The sequence below is a fragment of the Acartia tonsa genome, chromosome 4, assembly GCF_053477335.1.
Source record: "Acartia tonsa isolate MP-2025a chromosome 4, ASM5347733v1, whole genome shotgun sequence".
In the NCBI taxonomy this organism is placed as follows: domain Eukaryota; kingdom Metazoa; phylum Arthropoda; class Copepoda; order Calanoida; family Acartiidae; genus Acartia; species Acartia tonsa.
In genome coordinates this window covers 5792620-5809866 of record NC_137263.1, presented here as the reverse complement: position 1 = coordinate 5809866, position 17247 = coordinate 5792620, and the positions used below count along the sequence as shown (strand labels likewise).

Here is a 17247-nt window from a genome sequence, read left to right as displayed (position 1 = left end):
CTTTTTAACAACAATATCTCTCTCTACAACTCTATAATATTACCTAGTAAGCCTGAGCCTATTAACAACAATATCTCTCTCTATAACTCTATAATATTACCTAGTTAGCCTGAGCCTATTGACAACAATATCTCTCTCTACAACTCTATAATATTACCTAGTAAGCCTGAGCCTATTGACAACAATATCTCTCTCTACAACTCTATAATATTACCTAGTAAGCCTGAGCCTATTGACAACAATATTCTCTCTACAACTCTATAATATTACCTAGTAAGCCTGAGCCTATTAACAACAATATCTCTCTCTATAACTCTATAATATTACCTAGTTAGCCTGAGCCTATTGACAACAATATCTCTCTCTACAACTCTATAATATTACCTAGTAAGCCTGAGCCTATTGGCAACAATATTCTCTCTACAACTCTATAATATTACCTAGTAAGCCTGAGCCTATTAACAACAATATCTCTCTCTATAACTCTATAATATTACCTAGTTAGCCTGAGCCTATTGACAACAATATCACTCTCTACAACTCTATAATATTACCTAGTAAGCCTGAGCCTATTAACAACAATATCTCTCTCTACAACTCTATAATATTACCTAGTAAGCCTGAGCCTATCAACAACAATATCTCTCTCTATAACTCTATAATATTACCTAGTTAGCCTGAGCCTATTGACAACAATATCTCTCTCTACAACTCTATAATATTACCTAGTAAGCCTGAGCCTATTAACAACAATATCTCTCTCTATAACTCTATAATATTACCTAGTTAGCCTGAGCCTATTGATAGCACTATCTCTCTCTACAACTATATGGTATTATCTAGTAAGCCTGAGCCTATTAACAACAATCTCTCTCTACAACTCTATAATATTACCTAGTAAGCCTAAGCCTATTGACAACAATCTCTCTCTACAACTCTATAGTATTAGCTAGTAAGCCTCAGCCTATCAACAACAATATTTCTCTCTACAACTCTATGGTATTACCTAGTAAGCCTAAGCCTATTAACAACAATATTTCTCTCTACAACTCTATGGTATTACCTAGTAAGCCTGAGCATATTGACAACAATATCTCTCTCTACAACTCTATAATATTACCTAGTAAGCCTGAGCCTATTGACAGCGCTATCTCTCTCTACAACTCTATGGTATTACCTAGTAAGCCTGAGCCTATTAACAACAATCTCTCTCTACAACTCTATAATATTACCTATTAAGCCTGAGCCTATTGACAACAATCTCTCTCTACAACTTTATAATATTACCTAGTAAGCCTCAGCCTATTGACAACAATATCTCTCTCTACAACTTTATAATATTACCTAGTAAGCCTGAGCCTATTAACAACAATATCTCTCTCTATAACTCTATAATATTACCTAGTTAGCCTGAGCCTATTGACAACAATCTCTCTCTACAACTTTATAATATTACCTAGTAAGCCTAAGTCTATTGACAACAATATCTCTCTCTACAACTCTATAATATTACCAAGTAAGCCTGAGCCTATATACAACAATATTTCTCTCTACAACTCTATAATATTAACTAGTAAGCCTAAGCCTAGTGACAACAATATCTCTATCTACAACTCTATAATATTACTTAGTAAGCCTCAGCCTATTGACAACAATATCTCTCTCTACAACTCTATAGTATTAGCTAGTAAGCCTCAGCCTATTAACAACAATATTTCTCTCTACAACTCTATGGTATTTCCAAGTAAGCCTAAGCCTATTGACAACAATATCTCTCTCTACAACTCTATAATATTACCTAGTAAGCCTCAGCCTATTAACAACAATATCTCTCTCTACAACTCTATAATATTACCTAGTAAGCCTCAGCCTATTGACAACAATATCTCTCTCTACAACTCTATAATATTACCTAGTAAGCCTGAGCCTATTGACAACAATATCTCTCTACAACTTTATAATATTACCTAGTAAGCCTGAGTCTATTGACAACAATATCTCTCTCTACAACTCTGCTGAAAGTTTGGTCAATATTCTCGTCCCCAATATACCAGTAAACTGAAGGTGGCGGACGACCTATATAAAATAAAATTAGGTACAGATTTACTATTATTAAACTTTAAAAAGTAAATAAATTATGCCCATAAGTAGTGCATCATTAAAGATTTCAACTTTTTATAGGGAAAAGATCTATGAACTGTTTTTAAAATCTTTAAAAAAATTTTAGTTTGGTGTAAACGTAATATTGATTTAGAAACCAACAATAATTTGATTTTTGTAGTTAACATGATAATGATATGAGCATGAACATTTTGGTACATTGTTCACAAAAATATAGCTAAAAATACTAGTTTACTACAGTTTGACTTAAGAACGGTGTTTGATTTATATTGTGTCTATGCTCTATACAGCAAAGCAAAAGCAATTAAGTTATGGTTTAAAAAATATTATACTTTTAGTGAATGGTTTGAATTTAAGAAGTATTGTTTGTATGGGATTGTTTTAGATTTATATTTACATTGATCTCATGGATTACGCTATACTCAAAAAGAGAAAGATGTGACAACAGAGGGTTGGGGGGGGGGGGGGGGAGGGGTGTAAGGTAAAAAGTTTGAGAAGATAGGGAGAGAGGGAGAAATGGGTATTGCTAAGAAAGACGGGGAAGGGTTGACTTTAAATGATAAATCAGGATAAAGGACAGGATTTATGATACTTTTATTCAAGCTTTACCAAACATTTCAACTTTCTTCAAATCTAAAACTATTGTAAATCAGTTTGATAAAAGGAGGAGAATATGTAAAAATAAATCTTTATTTTACAGTTTGGGTGTGTCAATACGAGAACGATACAGTTTGAATTGTTAATTTAGGCCTGTAGAATTGTTCTTCACATTTAAAACCTTTGATTTGTCATATTCTCATTAGCGATGCAAGTCAAGAACGAAGCAATAAATGCACCCCTTATAAACCCCTCCTGAGAATTTCACATTAAAGAAGGATATAGATTATAAATAGAGTGTTACTTAAAAAGCATCTTCGCTACTAAAAAGTTTCCCTGACGCGCTTTTTACGAACCCTTTTTAACAAATTGTGACAAATTTATAGTTATTTCTCGCATCGTATTATAAACGGCTTTCCGCGGATATAGAAAGTACAAATATGAGATTAAAACTAGTTTTTTTAGCCCCGAGGTGTTGAAGGCACCGGCTAAAAAAACTGGTTTTAATCTTATGATTGTACATTTCTATATTCGTAGAAAGCTGGATATAATACGATGCTAGACATAGTTTTTTCGTATGGATGAGAACCGGTTCCTATCCACCGGATTCGAATGAATACGAGAAAAAAAAATATTACCTCCATGGACTTGACAAATAAGTTTAAGATCTTCTCCTTCATTGAATGGTCCGGCATATGCTCCTAGTATTAACAAATAGTTATCTATAATACAAAGTAGAATGATGTCTGTCCGTCCGTCTGTCCGTCCGTCCGTCCGTCCGTCCGTCCGTCTGAAGCTTAAGATCTCGGTAACCACTGAACCGATCGGATTCTACTCTTCAGGGAATATACCTACTGGTCCTGTGGTGGTTTTAGGCTATTTTCTTGGGGGTGTGACACCCCTAACCCCCAAACCCCCCCTATTTTTTTTGTAGGATATATCCTTGGTCCTCCTTATTTTTTTTTTATGAATTTCATCTTAACTTTTTTTTATCATCTCTTGGGGCAAAGCCCCTAGAGGCTAGGGGCGAAGCCGCTAGTTGTTGATATAAGATATATTAATTTTTAAAAATTTAAATGTAGGTACATATTATTATATTTGATTTCATCGACAAAGCTAAATGAATTGTTAATGTTTACGGGGGTAAAAGTTGGATGCAATTTCATAGTTGTTTTTACTTTGTATTAAAACAAGGATGACAACATCCATAAGTAGCGAAGCACAAAAAATAAAATCATGGATGGTAATACGTACAAGTAGATTTAAAGTGTATTTATTAATTGATTTATTTGTTTTATTTTGTTTAATGATGACGGTCAAAGTAAATTACATAAAAGATGCTCATAATAATGGGAAAAATTATTTTGATACAGAAAAAGTTTTAAAATTGGACCAAAAACACCAAAGATATGGGGAAATATGTAAAACATATAAAAATAGCAAAAACCTGCTAAAAGGCAGTCTGACCGCCATGCTTGTTTTCTTAAAACGACAGGAAATTTAATTTTTAAATCCTTAAATTAAAAAAATTTGGAAAATTGGACTATATACATCAAAGATATGAAAAATTTTTAGAATAGCCTAAAACCTGCAAAAAGGAAGTCTGCCCGCCATGGTTGTTTTCTTTAAACAACAGGAAATTTAATTTTGATATGTATAACTGAAAAAATTTTGGAAATCGTACCATAAACACCGAAGATATAGAGTAAAATGTGAAAAATACAAAAATAGCCTAAAACCTGCTGAAAGGCAGTCTGACCGTCATAGTTGTTTTCTTTAAAGGACAGGAAATTTAATTTTGATATCTATAACTAAAAAAAATTTGGAAATCGGACCATAAACTCCAAAGATATGGAGAAAAATGTGAAAAATACAAAAATAGCCTAAAACCTGCTTAAAGGCAGTCTGACCGTCATAGATGTTTTTTTAAACGACAGGAAATTTAATTTAGATATCTATAACTGAAAAAATTTTAAAAATCGCACCATAAACACTGAAGATATGGAAAAAAATGGGAAAAATACAAAAATAGCCTAAAACCTGCTAAAAGCGGTCCTACCGCCATCGATGTTTTATACTTAATTGTGCTCCTTAATGATGGGAATGTTGTCAAAAAATTTCAGCATTCTATCTTTTATAGGAGCTGAGAAAATCCCATTTCCCCCATAGCGTTACGGACTGACGGACGGACGGACTGACGGACAAAGTTAATTATAGAGTAGCTTCGCTACTAAAAAGTATAACATTAATGATTAACTTTTAAGTAGAATAGGTTTAAAGTTTGTAAGTAATTTTTTGAAACTCAAAGATCGTCCATAAAGCTTAACCTCACTCACTCCGTAACTACGTAAAACAAAATTGTTCTAAGTTAAATAGATATTTGAAATTGATTCATTCTTGTTTTATCCAATTTATTATTTTTTTTTTGATTTCCCGCCACCTTTTTTCTAATCTTTATAAATGATTGCTTAATCCTTCGTTTTGACCTGAGGTGGATTCTTTAAAAAATAAGTTTCGCAGAATCAGCTATGGTCAGATAAGTATTACATTAATTATTCTTGTAAAAAAATCTTCCAACACCACATAATTATTTTAGGCTGGCTACCATAACCCATTCATTGATGCTTGGATTGTTTTCGATCTAGGTCTTTTTTATGTATTATGGCCGTTTACGTTCATCTTTCAAACGGCTTAAAACTTAATTATCACAAATTTTTACCTGCAACATCTGTGGTATCTTCATGTAGAATTAGGGGTGCGTGCGGCTCCTCTGAAAATTTATTTATTCAAATAAACAAGGATGATTATCAGGGCTGGACAGCCGTGCTTCAGCCGCCTGTAAGTATCAGGAAAAACAACCTTTTACAATTTTAGAAATCAGCTGGAAGTCTAAACCTGACCCACATATGTCAATCCATCGTTTCAAAAAAATTTCAAATCATCCAAACAGGTTTAAATTTGAGGCATATTGAGGATAAGGCGCGGATGCCGAGCCCTTATAATTATCTGCAGTAATACGAAGTATTTAGGAAATGAAATTAACATTATATTTATTCCTAATTCTAATAATAAAGATAAATATTTAGCTTAACTCTTGATACTTTGTTTTTATTCAAATGAACATTTAATAACAAATAATATTTTGGTTTCATTTTGTAACTGCATAATAATAATGATACATTACCTACTATTGTAAGGTTTAGCTTCAAATTTCTTGTGGGCGAATTTCTATAATCTACTCGACATCTATAATATAATATCCTATTATATAAAGTGGTAGGGGTTTATATATGAAGCTTAAGATTTCAATTACTGCAGAGCCGATTAGGTTCACTATTTTTAGTTAACTTTATACAGGTCATGTGATTGTTTAAGCTATTTTATTTTCAGATTTTAGTCTTGGGATGGTTTTATGCTTTTTTCCAATCTCTGTCCCTACATGCTAGAGGCATAGCCGCTACTATTTAATGAAAGAAAAATTGTATTTCCTAAATTGATTATTATTACTCTTTTTTCCGCATGTGTGAGGGTTATATATTATGGAGAATGTAACCTCCCCAATATAGTTATAAACTTTTCCTGGACTTACAAGAAACTTCACTATAAAGCCATATTGGTCTAGCGTTTAGACAGATATAGACACACAGACACCCTGTTACGTTTATATAAACTTATAAATATCAAAAAAATATAAATACCTGTAGACTCCAGCGTCTTCAAGGCTAACATTTGATATTATTAAAGCTGCAGGTTCAGTTCCCACCCTAAACAATACAAACTTTTAATTATATCTTAGGAATATAATTTCAATAAATGTATTTTTAATGCTGGAAAGAAAGTAGTCAACTGTCAATCAGTTAAGTATGTATTAAAACAAGGGAGGGAGGGGACAATTAACTGTAAATTATACTAGTCTACAAAGTTATATTTATAACATAGTTATGGGGGGGGGGGGGGCGTAAATGATTGTCGTATCTCCCTAAAGTCTAAATGTAAATAGAATGGATTATGTTCAAATAATAAAATTTTTAGTAAAATTAGAGGCATATTTTAAAAAAAATTAGAAATGAATCCACACCTGAAAGTGCCTCTTCTACCGAATCCAAATGGGGGATCAGCTGACCAATGGTTGGCGGTGTCACTTGGTCGACCCCTAAACATTTTAATTTAAAACTTTTCAATTAGTGATTTTATTGTCTTAAAATAACTTTTGTGCTAGTAAAGCTTTTCTACAATGTCAGGAATAAGGTATAACCAACAAACAAAATCAATATAAAACAATAATTGGGGGACAGAAAAAAGGTCGTCTTAACAACGATGAGTTGCCCTCCAAAATTACAAAACCTTTACTTTTTTCGAATTAATTAAGTTGTTGGTTACAGCTGCTACAAAAAAATAATTGAAAATATATAAGATTTTATCTGAAATATATCAAAAAAGAATTGCTTGTTTATAATAAAATATTCCTGTTACCTAATGTCAAAGCTGTACAATGGTTTTCCCGCTAGTTCTCTGTACCACAGGGCTAAATATACATTGTCTCCAGCATCTAATAATTTAATTATAATTAGTTCTAGTTCTCTGTACCACAGGGCTAAATATACATTGTCTCCAGCATCTAATAATTTAATTATAATTAGTTCCAGTTCTCTGTACCACGGGGCTAAATATACATTGTCTCCAGCATCTAATAATTTAATTATAATTAGTTCTAGTTCTCTGTACCACAGGGCTAAATATACATTGTCTCCAGCATCTAAAAATTTAATTAAAATTAGTTTTCTTTGCTGTAATAGTTTTTAACATGAATTTATGCTTAAAGATTGATTCGATTGAACGCTTTCGCTTTTTTGGGGACCAAACTAAAAATGACAAGCTTTGATTGCATGGCCTTTGTTTGATAGTCCTTACTATTTATGAAAATTTGTTACATTTTAAAATTTCTTATATCTTCATCTTCTAATCAAATTTTAGAATCATTTTTGTGGTTTGTTTTTTAATATGTTTTTCATATAAGTAAGTATAACATATGTGTTTTATTAATTACATTACATAATAATTTATTGTACTTAATTTGCATTTGAATAGTGACAATGCCTATAAGAATAAAACAACAGGAATCTATTATATATTTCGACCATACATAAATATTTATATTTATAAATGTATGACCGCTGACATAGAGATATATTCTGAAAACAAACGATAAACCAAAATAAAAAAATTAAAAATAAATCATATACTCTCTTTAAAAAACCTGTAAGATGTTTACTTGAAGAAATGTCATACAGATTTATCGAATTGTGTACATTTTTTACAACAACTTTACTGATATTTCCTGTTTTGATATCTCTAATAGTTTCCGAGATAGTAGGAGGGGGTATTGGGGCAGGGGTAGCTCAATAATTAAACTTTTGACCCCCCCCCCCTTGCCCACCCGCATGAATAGGGCCCAAATACAATTTTAAAGCATTAAAAAAAGTAGGATACTGAACCACAAACATCCAACTACTTTAATACATAGTATTGGTATCCGTGTCTTCAGGTAAAATATTGAATGTTGTGTGATTAGCCCCCAATATTGGAGACACAATACCCCACATAATTTGTCCGCAAAGATGTCAACAATCACAGCTAATAACATCAATACACAAATAATCATAAATATTGTCTTATTGTGGTTCTGTGGGAAGTATTAGTTACTGTAAGACTTTTAAAAGCAATGCTTTTTTATAATTAGGGTCCGTATTAAAAGTGAAACTTTTCTTTAATTAAGGTCTGTAGGTGCGTCCGTACTTAACGGTTATCTATTTTTGTTGATTGTGGTATACTAGAATTATTCTATCGATTTTAAACTTGGATTATGATTCCTGTAAAAATAAGGTAGAATTTAGAAAGTGTACCAACTTAAAATTAAAAAGTCCACTTAATATTTAAAATGTTTTGACCAAAATGTATGATATAATCATCCTATTTGACAGATTTTTGGAACAAGGATTCCTAGTACAACAAAGTAACAATACTTTAAGAGAAGCATCTTAAGCATTAAGTATGTCCTTAATCAATTCCAGTATTTACCAAATTTAGCAAGAAGTTTATATACAATTTTGTATATAATTTTAAACTAATATCATTCATATTAAGTTTTGACACTCTACAAATGTTCATGTTCGTTTGAATTCTTAGCTTCACTTCTACAAATCCTTTCACTGATCATCCTTGTTTATAAATATATTTGAATACCTGGAGTAGATATATCACAAGGTAGCTCTGCATCCTGACCAATAACTGCGGCTACATCAATCACAGGAACTAAATTAAAGAAGCACGATTATTTACAATTTCAAAATAAACCCCCCCCCTCTCTGTGATTTTTGTCTCTTTCTAAAAAATTCGCGTTAGTTTACATTTACCATCTGGCTAGACTGTAAAAGGTTGACCATACTATACATTTTTTTCTCTTTTCAATTTTCAGGCAACATTTTCTGCTTTTATAGTTTTACAAATTTCTTTATTTTTACTAATCTTTTCTAAGTTAAATTAATATGATTTATGTAATTTAGACTGAAGAGGGTGCCATGTTCACCGAAATATATTTTTTAAAAAATTACGAACAAAAAGACTTTTTCACTGCAAATAATTTATCACTTTCACTTGAATTTTAATGTTTTTTTATTAAACTTTAAATTTGAATACTTGGTTTATTATCATCTTCATATTCTCCAGTGTCAGGTATCTCCAGAACCACCCTGTCCTCCAGCATGGCATGGTCAGGAGGACCAGACCTGGACCTGGCAACTCTGTCGTCTACACTGTCTGTGCCTGACCCTGACACTGTGTAGGATAACTTGTACACCAGAAGTATTATGTGAATCAACATTGTGTCTCTATTATTTACATATATCTTTTTATCTGAATTATTATTAATTTTATTGGTCTCTAATCAGTATTATTGTGTGGGCGGCGGTAGCTTTTAAAATACGGGTAGCTGCGACTATAAAACACTGCTTAAGGTTCCATATTAATTACACCCTTTTCAAAATTTAATTCGTATAAATATTTATTCTTTTATTATCAAGACCATTTAAATCACAGAACGAAAATGAATAGAACAAACTATGGAAAAGACAAATAAGCAAAAATTTTATCTTTTTCTTTAGGGTATAAAATCAAAAGGATTTTATTTCAAGCTATAAAGATTAAATCTTTTTTTGCGCAAAATATTAAAGTAAATTATATAAGAGCTGCACTGCAGAACTGTAGGGTCATATTTGTGTAATCTAAATACAGATATTTAGGTGGATAGATGGTACACAACAATAAATATTTGTCAAATAATTTTTCTTCCTTCCTAATAAAATGACAATTTATCTTTGATATAAATGTACAATATAATAATGATTCTATTGCACAAGACCACATACTAACACACACACACACACACAGATAATATATATAGATAAATAAAAAAAACTCTTAAACATTATCTAATTTTATATTATTCTTTTTGTTGAAATGATGAGATCGATTGCTGTTTAATCATAGACTAGAAAAAATCCCAAAATGAAATAGAAAGGATAACTTTTCAAATTGTAGCTGTGTTTAGTGCCCCAGGAAAATGGGGATAGATATCACAGCTTTTGTCCTACCTATTTTATTGACGTCAAAGGGGGAAAGAGAAAGGGAAAGGTATTTCTTGACGTCAATAGAATATGTAAGCCAAAAGCTGAGATCTATCCCCATTTTGACGTAGTTGTCTATTTTGCTAGGGCACTATAGACAGCTACGTCAAAATAATTTCAAATAATATTTGTTTTGTTATAATTATAATTGCATTTAAAATTGAATAACATGTTTTAATGAAAAACAAGGGGACCTTTTCAATTTTTTAAAACAAAAAAATATAAATCTTTTCGGAAAAATACTTTACTTTCTTAATTTTATTGTAAAGTCAAATGATGTGGTTTCTTTTTAATTTTTTAACATGTTTAAAAAAATAAAAGTATTATAATTTTCTTTAATTTTGTATCATAGCTATATTTATCAGAAAATATAAAAATTTTATGATCCAATCTTTTCACCTACTTCTATATCTAATCTCATACTTTTTCCACTTTTACTTCTTAAGTTTAGGAAAAAGATAATGTCAAAACTTTTTCTTTGTTTAATTTTCCAACATTTCATCTTTTGTTCCCTCAAATTTGTCAAGTATACACAGAATGGCTAATTGTTGCATATTCTTCAAACTTTTCAAAAACTTTTAACTGCTGCATAGCTAAGCTTGAATTTTTGTGGTCTTTGAAATAGAATATTTGAGAATCGAGATTTTCAATTTGATTTGACAGTACAAAAATTAAATACTAATATGATAAACTTTAAAAAAAATAATTTCATCATGTTCAATTTTTTGTCTGTTTTTAAACAGGAAATTTTGAAAGGGATCTAAAGGGATAAGACAACGACCGAAAAATTGATGTACATCCCCAATGTTAATACACAAAATTAACCCTTTACAATTTGTGGTTGAGACGTATGGACCAACTAAATGAACCAACCAATTAAAATTCAATAAAAGTCCCCAAGGTTGTTAAGCCAACGAATAAGAAAACTAGTTTGGGACTAGTTTAATAAACAGCCCAATGTCTCCTCATCTATGATTAAAACAAATCTTTTTTTAGGGACCCAAATGAATCTTTTCAGAAAAAGAGAGAAAATTTTTTTTAAAAATTAAATAAAGTGACCATCAAAGTTAATTGTCATTAAACTTTAAAAAATCAGAAATACAAGGTTTGCTGTTGTTGTAGATTTTTACTTGAAATTTGAAGAGTTATTTAAACATAAATATCGGAATTTGTTATCAGCAGTGTATCGAATATATTCATATTAGCCCTGTTCATTATTTTTATACCTAAACTAAATTTACCCCCCCCCCCAAGCAAATTTTACCCCCGGATAAAAATTTTGGGGGGGGTAAAAAAAATTTGCGGCGCGCTTCGCGCGCTATTTTACCTCCCCCAAACACGAATTACCCCCCCTCTAAAAAAATTTTACCCCCCCCAAGATAAAAAGCTTGGACGCCCCTGCAGCCTATTATTGGTCATTAGTATTGTTTGACGGCATTTTTATCTATAGGCACTAAAAGCTGTTTTAATTATTTCCGCTATGCACAAACAGTTCAATAAAGTTATAATCATATCTATATAGAACAAACCTTGCGTGTTAATAACTGAGAAATGTGAACAGGTCTAATAAACATGTCCTTCAGATAAACTGCGTTTTTGTAAACCACTCCAATATAGACACAAATAACTTAAAACTAAGAATTTTTACTTGGATAAACTATTTTAAAGAATTTAGATAATTGCACATAATTTAACTTAAACAAGGATGACAACATCCATAAAAGCGAAGCACTGAAACGGTAGGACAAACGGACATTAACATTTATATAGTGTCAGAACTAAATAATCAGAATATAAATATATAAGAGTCGAAGCAAAATTCTGAGTAAATTTGTTGAAAAACTGCTTTATACAGGATAATGTTTATGGACATACATACATTTTAGGACTTGATTATAGAGTTGCTTCGCTTATAACATTATACTTTGTTCTCCCAGGAATCAATATACCAAAAATCAGATCAATCGGATGATTTGATCACATAAAAATTTGTTGTTAAAATAGTAAAAAAATCAACATGTTTAAAACGGACGTACGGACATTTTGGTAATGATTATAGAGTTGCTACGTTTTCTTAATCGTACCTAACTATTAAAGGAATCACCATGCAAAATTTGAAATCGATAGGACAATTCTAACATGCCTAAATTAACGAAAAAAGCTATCCGTTACGGACGGACGGACGGACGGACGGACCGACCCTAATTATAGAAAAGCTTCGCTTTTAAAAAGTATGAAAGGAAATATGAAATACGTAAATTTTCCCAACATATTTCTTGGTATAATTCCTCAGGACCTCCTAATTTTTCCTAAACACAACCTAACTTAAAATTAAAATCTTTAGAATATACGAAAAGTTAGTTTGTTAAAGGTATTAGTTTCCAAAACGTTATTAATTCAATTCAGATTTATGAATTAGTTTTGGATTGTTTGTCTGATAAAAAAAATGAACTGATTAAAAAACTTGATTAAATTTGCTACAAACACTCAAACATATTCTTAACCACCGATCCCCACACCCTTTAATTTTAAATAATATCAGGGTGATATCCCTAAAAAGGGCATCAAAATAACATTTTTTTCTCACAAAAGTTTTTTGTGATCCAGAAGGTATAAACGGAAAATCGTCTGAGTTTAAATTTTTTGTACAGAATAATTTATGTTTACTAAAATGAAATATAAACCGTAAATTTAGGATGAATAGTTTTTAAAAGTATTTAAAGAATTAATAATTTTTTTCTTAGGAAATAAAATGTTTTGTACATAAATACTAAAAATCTTTTATGGGGAGTGGCTAATGTTTTTCAAGGTCTGTTTATATTAGAAGGATTGAGATACCCAAGTATCCAAGAACCCAGAGAAGGAAAAATCAATCGTGCCAGTAGTTAGAGAAATCTTAGTGAACGACAGAAATGTATACACTATAAGTAGACAGCAAACCTAATTTTTCCTAATCTTAAGTTAAAAAAATTAACAGAGGCCTTTTTTAAAAGCATTTGTACGTTTTTTCTTCTTCTGATCATTAGGGTAATAATGAAATCTGATAAAATCTTTAAAAATACAGCATTTAAAATTTGGGATTTTAAAACAATGATTATAGCATTGATATGAAAGAACTTTCGGGAATAGTCTCTTTCGTGGCAACGCCCCTTAAGGGGCGATTCTTCGTATTTTTAAAATGGCTTTTTATAGGAGAAAAGCTACTGTGAAAATATAAAGAATCGCCCCTTGCCAGAGGAAGGTGCTTTGCCACGAAAGGGACTAACCCGAACTTTCAATACTTATATTTAAAATACTTAAATTGAAAATATTAGCGGTTTATGTAAATGATTTCAAGTTGGCGAAATTAACATTTATAACTTTTTTCTGCACATTTAACAAATCTCACGGGCTTGGTATGATGAATCCCATCACTCAATACACTAAACTGGGCATTTACTTACATATCTTTCAAATTTGGCGGCAGATACTTACAACACACATTCACACACATACACACACATACATACGTACATACATTACTCTTATTCCAAGATTTGGCGGTGTCCTCTAGGCAGGAATTCTTGGTTCCCAAGAGACCGAGTACTTGGGATTCAATTGACCGGAGCTTGATGGAGCAAACCACCGCTGCAAATAAAGTTTTCCCCATGTTTGGAAAAAAAAACTGAGATGTCTTAATTGATTGTTCATTAGCAATGTATTGTAATATTGTTCTAACAAATGTTTCTTTTGATATCATTACTACTTATTTATATTTTTTGTTGCTGTACAAAGTTTAAAAATATCCCAATTTAAATTTAAAAATTAGCAAAACTTTTCTACTTTTAAGTCTGTCCGTCTGTACGTAAGTTCGTAACAGATAGTAGTGATCCTTAATTTAGATATGTTAGACTTCAGAAGTTTTAATTTGGAAAGCGTAGCAACATTACAATCATATAACAAAAATAAGTCTGCAGGTTCGTTTTAAATACGTTGTTTTTTATTCAGAATTAATGACAAATATTTTTTTCGAGAGCCGACACTTTATAAGTCTTTTATGTTTGTTTGTGCAACTGTAAGTATTAATGTAAGTTTTTATCCTTGTTATGCCAATACTGATTGATGTGTTAATTTAACTGTCTTGAAATATAATAATATTTACTTAAGCGTGCATGCTGTCTTCAAAATAAAATAAATTTCTGATTGGAAATAGTAAATATAATTTAATTTATTTTCATATGTTGATATAAATTCTTTATTTTATGTAGTTTGTGTTTTATTCATTAAAGCAGCGTTGTAAAAAGAATGTTTAATTTAGAGAGATTCAAATATTATAGGAACAAAGTATCTTTAAGTAACACAGGAAAATGATAGCGGTTTCCTAAAATTGCTTAGACAGAAAAAAAAGATTTACATTTAGTACAGAAAAAGGGGGGAGGGGGTTAGTTTTTATTTGTTTGTTTAATACAAATAATATTTATTAACTCTCAACTAGTTATTGAGTAGCTGCTCTAATAATTGTAACTTTCATTTAGAAATCAAGTTAAGTAATATCATAGAAACTGCTTTCATCCAGGGAGGAAGTGGACAATGGATAGTTTTTGACCACCAAAGAGTGCCATTAGGTATCTCAAATACTTTGTAAGTAATATATAATTGGGTTGTACAAAGTAACGTGCTCTAATATTTGTAATCTACAAAAGGGTAATTTTGTTTATCGTTATTGTGGGATACATTACTTAATAGTTCATTGTCCTATTCGGCTAGGGGGCCGAGCGCTGCGGCTATGCAGGCTAGGGAGCCGAGCGTTGCGGCCAGAGTTGTTCGTTGTCGGGGGGGGGGGGGGAGGGGGGGTGGTTACTCAAATTTTAAAAATTGAAAAAAAATTTCCTAATAGGATAATACCGAAAATTTTTAATTAAATGCAGTTTGACATCAACAACGTGTTTGATAAAGATGATAACTTGTGTCTTTTTCCAAAGCACGAGATCTCTGCATGTACTTGTCCGATCAAATGCAGCTTTTCAAAATAATTCGGCTATGATATTCCGCGACATTAGCCTAAATGGTTAGCTGACGGGTCGGTGTCGGTTTCGAGCCTAAACGACAGTGCATCGTACTAAAAACGTTAAAAATGGTACTCACTGCTGCTATGCCTAACATTTAACACTATTAATGAAAGTAGGCGGGATCCCTTGGCCCAAAAAAGGCGCAAATCACTATCATGCTAAGATAAAACTTCCAGACAAAGGTTGTGTAATCAAGAGTTGGTTTTCTATTACATGTTACTTCACCTAATATCCTATTAGAGAACTGCATTCCATTACAAGCGGATGGTGCTCTAAGTTCACTTGATGATCACTAGACATCGAAGGAGAACCCTACCTCAACGAGGGAAATACACCTAAAACCGTTAAAATGTAATATATGAAAATATCTTTTAAGTAAAATGGTATTTTACTTTTGTCATTTATTTAAATACCAGAATATAATATATATCTTTTTTCTACATAATATTTCATATTTCTATTTAATTCTACAATGTGAAGAACATTATTTCTATCAATTTCATCTTCTACAACACAAGGACAAATTTTTTCAAAATACTTTTCTTTAAATTATAAAAATATTGAACCCAGATGGGAATTAACATATCACCTGCGTCCACAATTATAATAAACAAAATTATAATTCTTTAGATCAAAATTATTGGAGTTTTGACATTACTAGTTTGTATGGCTCAATCAGAGTTTTTAAGCCAACGAATAAGAGACTGTTTATTATCCATAGGATTTACAGTATTGAAATGTTCCCCCGCTTCCTGAATTCTCACTAATATTAATAAATTTAACCTACCCAGCTACCTAATGTTTGGATATCTTGTAAAGGCCCCTTGTCATATAGAAATAAACTAGTAAATATTTAAAAGGGATAAGGGTTTTCTGGAGTTGTCATTGGATTATTAAAAATTCATTTATCATTGCCAGATTGCATATTTGAAAAAAAGACAAGTTATATCCTATAGAATACAAATTGCGTGTTATTAATAGTGGTTAAATATAAAATGAGCCATAATTCAAACATTCGATTTTCTTTTACTGAATTATTTTTATAGCTATAGATAAGATATAAAAAAGAACAAAAAGGTAGGAAAAAAGGAAATGATGTCTGTCTGTAAGATCTCGGAAATAGTTATTCCGATATTTTTTGTTTTGTGTAGGTTTAAGGAAGATTTTAGTCTATTTAAATTGGGAAAATGACACCTTTCTTAGAGATATACATAGAAAAAAACTACTTAGCATCAAAAAAGATCCCCCCTCACTAAGAATAACATAAATAGACATTATTTGGCATGTGTTAAGAGAAGCTACGTAAAAAAAGAAAATTAAACATAATTCGATTTACAAAAAAGGTATAAGTACATGTATTGGTTCTTTCCCTCAAAATGCCTGTTGTGCACTGAAACAACCAAACTTATTAAATAAATTATTGCTTTTGACATAACCCCTGCAGTACCTAAATTAGCCAAACCTAACCTGACCTAAAGTAATAAACAAACAAATTTAAAAACCTCTCCATGGGTTCCCCCCTTATTTCCAATTTTCCCCCAAAAATTTCCATTCCCGAAAAAAAGAAACTACAGAGTCATTGTAAATATACATGAGTAAGTATAAAGAATCATAAAATTATTATTACAATACAATTTGTCTGAACTTGTTCCTTAACAACCATAAAGTTTCTTTTTGACATATTTATCTGCAGATTGTGCACTACTTTCAAATTGAGTTTAAGAAATTATTGGAAAAGTTTGTGAAATGGCAAGTTGGGATTTACTTGAGATGAAGCTATTGCCTTTTCTAACTCGATT

The 17247-nt window shown here is 31.1% G+C and overlaps 1 protein-coding gene across 1 annotated transcript in view; it reads right to left on the bottom strand.

The window, feature by feature from the left end:
• LOC145318161 (neural cell adhesion molecule 2-like) overlaps positions 1–9604 on the bottom strand; it is a 41979-nt gene extending 32375 nt beyond the window's left edge. Inside the window, exons 1-9 of the mRNA XM_080159507.1 lie at positions 9415–9604; positions 8962–9030; positions 7192–7267; positions 6797–6871; positions 6417–6482; positions 5903–5964; positions 5438–5488; positions 3357–3419; positions 1968–2076 (exon numbers count right to left, since the gene is read on the bottom strand). Coding sequence (XP_080015633.1) covers positions 1968–2076; positions 3357–3419; positions 5438–5488; positions 5903–5964; positions 6417–6482; positions 6797–6871; positions 7192–7267; positions 8962–9030; positions 9415–9598 — 755 coding nt within the window. The 5' untranslated portion in view covers positions 9599–9604. The remainder of the gene's footprint in view (positions 1–1967; positions 2077–3356; positions 3420–5437; positions 5489–5902; positions 5965–6416; positions 6483–6796; positions 6872–7191; positions 7268–8961; positions 9031–9414) is intronic.
• Positions 9605–17247: the final 7643 nt, after the last annotated feature.